Genomic DNA, 3,291 nt, shown 5'->3' with positions numbered 1-3,291 from the left:
TTCTCACTTATTGGTGGGAGCTAAAAATAAATAAATAAATTCGCACACACACACACACACAAAAAAAAAAACCGGTGCGGGGGGAAGAAGACATAACAACTACAATTCGTTGAAGTTGATACGACAAGCAAACAGAAAGGACATTGTTGGGTGGGAGGGAGGAGAGAGAGGAGGGAGGGAGTTTTCGGTAATGGGCCACAATTGTATATCGACAAAATTAAAAAAAAAAAAAAAAAAAGATTAAATCATTGCTGAAAAAAACTATATATATAAAAAGAAAGAATTGAGGTACCACTGATGTTTAACCATAGCCCCTTTACCTGGCCCTTTAAAGGAGATATAAGGTACATCATATTTCTGCTTCATAATTTTACAACTACACACAGCATATTATCAATTGATAATGTTTTATGGATATGAGAATTCTTATTTCAGATAAGAGAAAGATAAATAAAAAGGGACAAAACATCTAAATATTAATTGTAGTACTCTACTCCTCCAAATATATGAGATGGTGCAATAATTCACCATTAGGTAAATGGTGTACTTGGTATTAGTTATTTGGTGTTGGTTGCTTTTTTTTTTAAATAAATCTAGTAACATTAGGCTACTAAGGATTTTAAGATGTTTAAGAAGCTTTAAGCATTCACTGTAATCTTTAAGAATGCCAACAGGGGGCCGACCCCATCGCTCACTCAGGAGAGTGCGGTGCTGGGAGCACAGTGGTGCTACCGCTGCGGGTTCGGATCCTATACAGGGATGGCCAGTGCGCTCACTGGCTGAGCGCGGTGCGGGCGACACCAAGCCAAGGGTTGCGATCCCCTTACTGGTCCCCCCCCCCCCAAAAAAAGAATGTCAACAGGATAGATAAAAAAAAAAATAGCTCTTTTAAAATAAGAAAGGAGATAAAAATCAATGGTCCCCCCCCCCCCCAAAAAAAAAGAATGTCAACAGGATAGATAAAAAAAAAAATAGCTCTTTTAAAATAAGAAAGGAGATAAAAATCAATGGTGGTACTCTTTTCTGGCTAAAAAAAGAGTGCCTTTAAAACATAGATAATCTAATCAGTTATTTGTAAAGAACACTGAAAGTCCAAGGCATGACTACCCAGGCCCATATGGAACCATTGTGAGAAGTACAGAAAGGTGCCCCCTATGGGAGGGTGAAGGACTGGGTTAGTAGTATGAATCCTTTGGGCACATATGTCTCCATGCTGCAGGGTTTGGTAAGCAGTGTGACCCTGAGCAAGGGCAAGTAGATTTCTCATGAATTACTTATTTAATTAAAGTGTTCACTCATTCAACAAGCGCTTGTTGAGCATCTAATATGAGGTAGATATAAATTTCTTAGGCAGGGGGAAAAAAGAGAGTCTACCTGTCACTATGCCATTAAAACCATTAATATGGTTCTATGTAAGACAAGAAATATAAAAAAAAAATTCTGCAGGAATCAGCCCAAGAATGTAAGAAGGCCAGATGATGAACATCCTGATAAACACCTCCCTTGCTGACTGCTTCTCCAGAAGCTTCAGAGGACAGTAACAGGAGGAGATATTTCAGCTTACCTCATCTTCATGCCTCTGTTCATTGCCTTCTGCTGTATTTGAAGACTCATTCTGAAGCAATTGACCTTGAGAGAGATCTTCCACAAATTCTGGATTGTTGGTGGATGATGCGGCTCCACTACTATATGGAACCTCTGAATGGGTTAACCTGAATAACAGGCAGAAGTGCAAAAGTTCAGTATTAACAGCATCAAAAACTCCTCCTATTTACCAATGTTCAAGACAAATTTCCCCACCAGCAAAAGCAGATGCCAGTCCTTGAATCAATCCCCCCACTACAATCTGTATAAATGTAAACTACACCTCCATAGAAGTTACAGGGCATTTGGTGTTTAAAAAAATGGTTGCAGTCCTTGATTAAACCAAGTCGGTTCCATAAAGAAGTCTCCCACCAATAACAATTATAATCATTGCCAAAAAAAAAAAAAAAAAAAAAAAAAAAAAGACCTCTCCCCTCAACATAGACTTCATGTTTTAGCTCTGTGCATGCAAGAATCTGACTTTTATATGCTATGCTACCTTTCATGTATCTCCACTGAAAAGGGAAATCACCATTAATGGAAAAGGTGAATAGACATGGGAGTTGTAGAGGCAGTTTGCCCCTTATCTTCCTAAAAGAGACTTCTTAAAGGGCATAAGAAAAATCTCTTATGGTACATTCCATAGACTATTCCTTCTTGGATTACAGTGTTTACTGACAACCAGATCATCTAAGAACAATAGTCTCTCTCTCTTTTTTTTTTTTGTCTTTTTCGTGACCCGTAAGGGGATTGCAACCCTTGGTGCGGTGTCGCCCGCACCGCGCTCAGCCAGTGAGCGCACTGGGCCATTCCTATATAGGATCCGAACCCGCGGCGGGAGCGTTGCTGCGTTCCCAGCGCCGCACTCTCCCGAGTGCGCCACAGGTCGGCCCTAAGAACAATATTCTCAAGTTCAGTAGGCTCAGGTATAAATGTTAATAAATCAGACAGATGTACTTCTTTCCTACTTCCACCATTCTGTTCCAGATGAGTTAGCAAACAGATCTCATCCTTCTGAAAAGTGGACACAAGAAGGTACAGATGACGGTAAGGATAAGATTGACTTATTCTATCACATGTGGATAAAGGAATGGAAGAAAAAGCAACACCATGTCCTAAGGAGGGTTTTTTTTTTTTTCCTTTTTTTTTTTGTGGTGGGGTGAGTTAGGAAGATAAGGGTAGCAGAAAGATAGATAATAGAGTAATATTCAGTCCTTATTCTGAAAGAATGCACACTCCATAGGGTTATAGGCAATAATTACAATGTAATATAAGTAATGAAATAGAGGTTTGTAAAAGTGACATAGAGGCCCAGTAGAGGGTATGATGAATTTTATATGTATAGACAATATGTTAAGGAAGATTTTACAGAGGAGGTCTTGAAAGATGAATAGGCATTCATCAGGTAGACAATATCATTCCAGGCAGAAAGAACAGGGTATAACAGGAGGAAAGGAGACCTATCAGGAGACTGCTGCAATAGACTTAACTGAGAGACAAAGGCAGGCAGAATGGAGAGTAGGGGAAAGGTAAGAGATACTTAATAAGTAGAATGGAGAAAACTTAATGACCGATTGAATATAAACAGCAAAGAAAAAATAAGGCAAAAGTAATTCAGAGGCTTCCAAATTGGTTGTTGGGCATAACTTTGCGCGCATGCGCCCTGACGCGCACGGGCGCCAGTTCATGCGCTCCGCGGCCACCATT

General features: G+C 39.7%; 1 protein-coding gene across 3 annotated transcripts in view; it reads right to left on the bottom strand.

The window, feature by feature from the left end:
* The window catches only part of HMG20A (high mobility group 20A), an 85,089-nt gene that overhangs the window by 23,256 nt on the left and 58,542 nt on the right, over positions 1-3,291 (bottom strand). For all 3 annotated transcript variants that reach the window (XM_008580567.1, XM_008580566.1, XM_008580568.1), the window contains one exon: positions 1,565-1,712. In XM_008580567.1, the coding sequence (XP_008578789.1) occupies positions 1,565-1,712 (148 nt within the window). The remainder of the gene's footprint in view (positions 1-1,564; positions 1,713-3,291) is intronic.

This window comes from Galeopterus variegatus, unplaced genomic scaffold, assembly GCF_000696425.1.
Source record: "Galeopterus variegatus unplaced genomic scaffold, G_variegatus-3.0.2 Scaffold2127, whole genome shotgun sequence".
NCBI classification, from domain to species: Eukaryota; Metazoa; Chordata; class Mammalia; order Dermoptera; family Cynocephalidae; genus Galeopterus; species Galeopterus variegatus.
The sequence above is the reverse complement of the archived record's forward strand: the minus strand, read 5'-3'. Positions and strand labels throughout refer to the sequence as shown.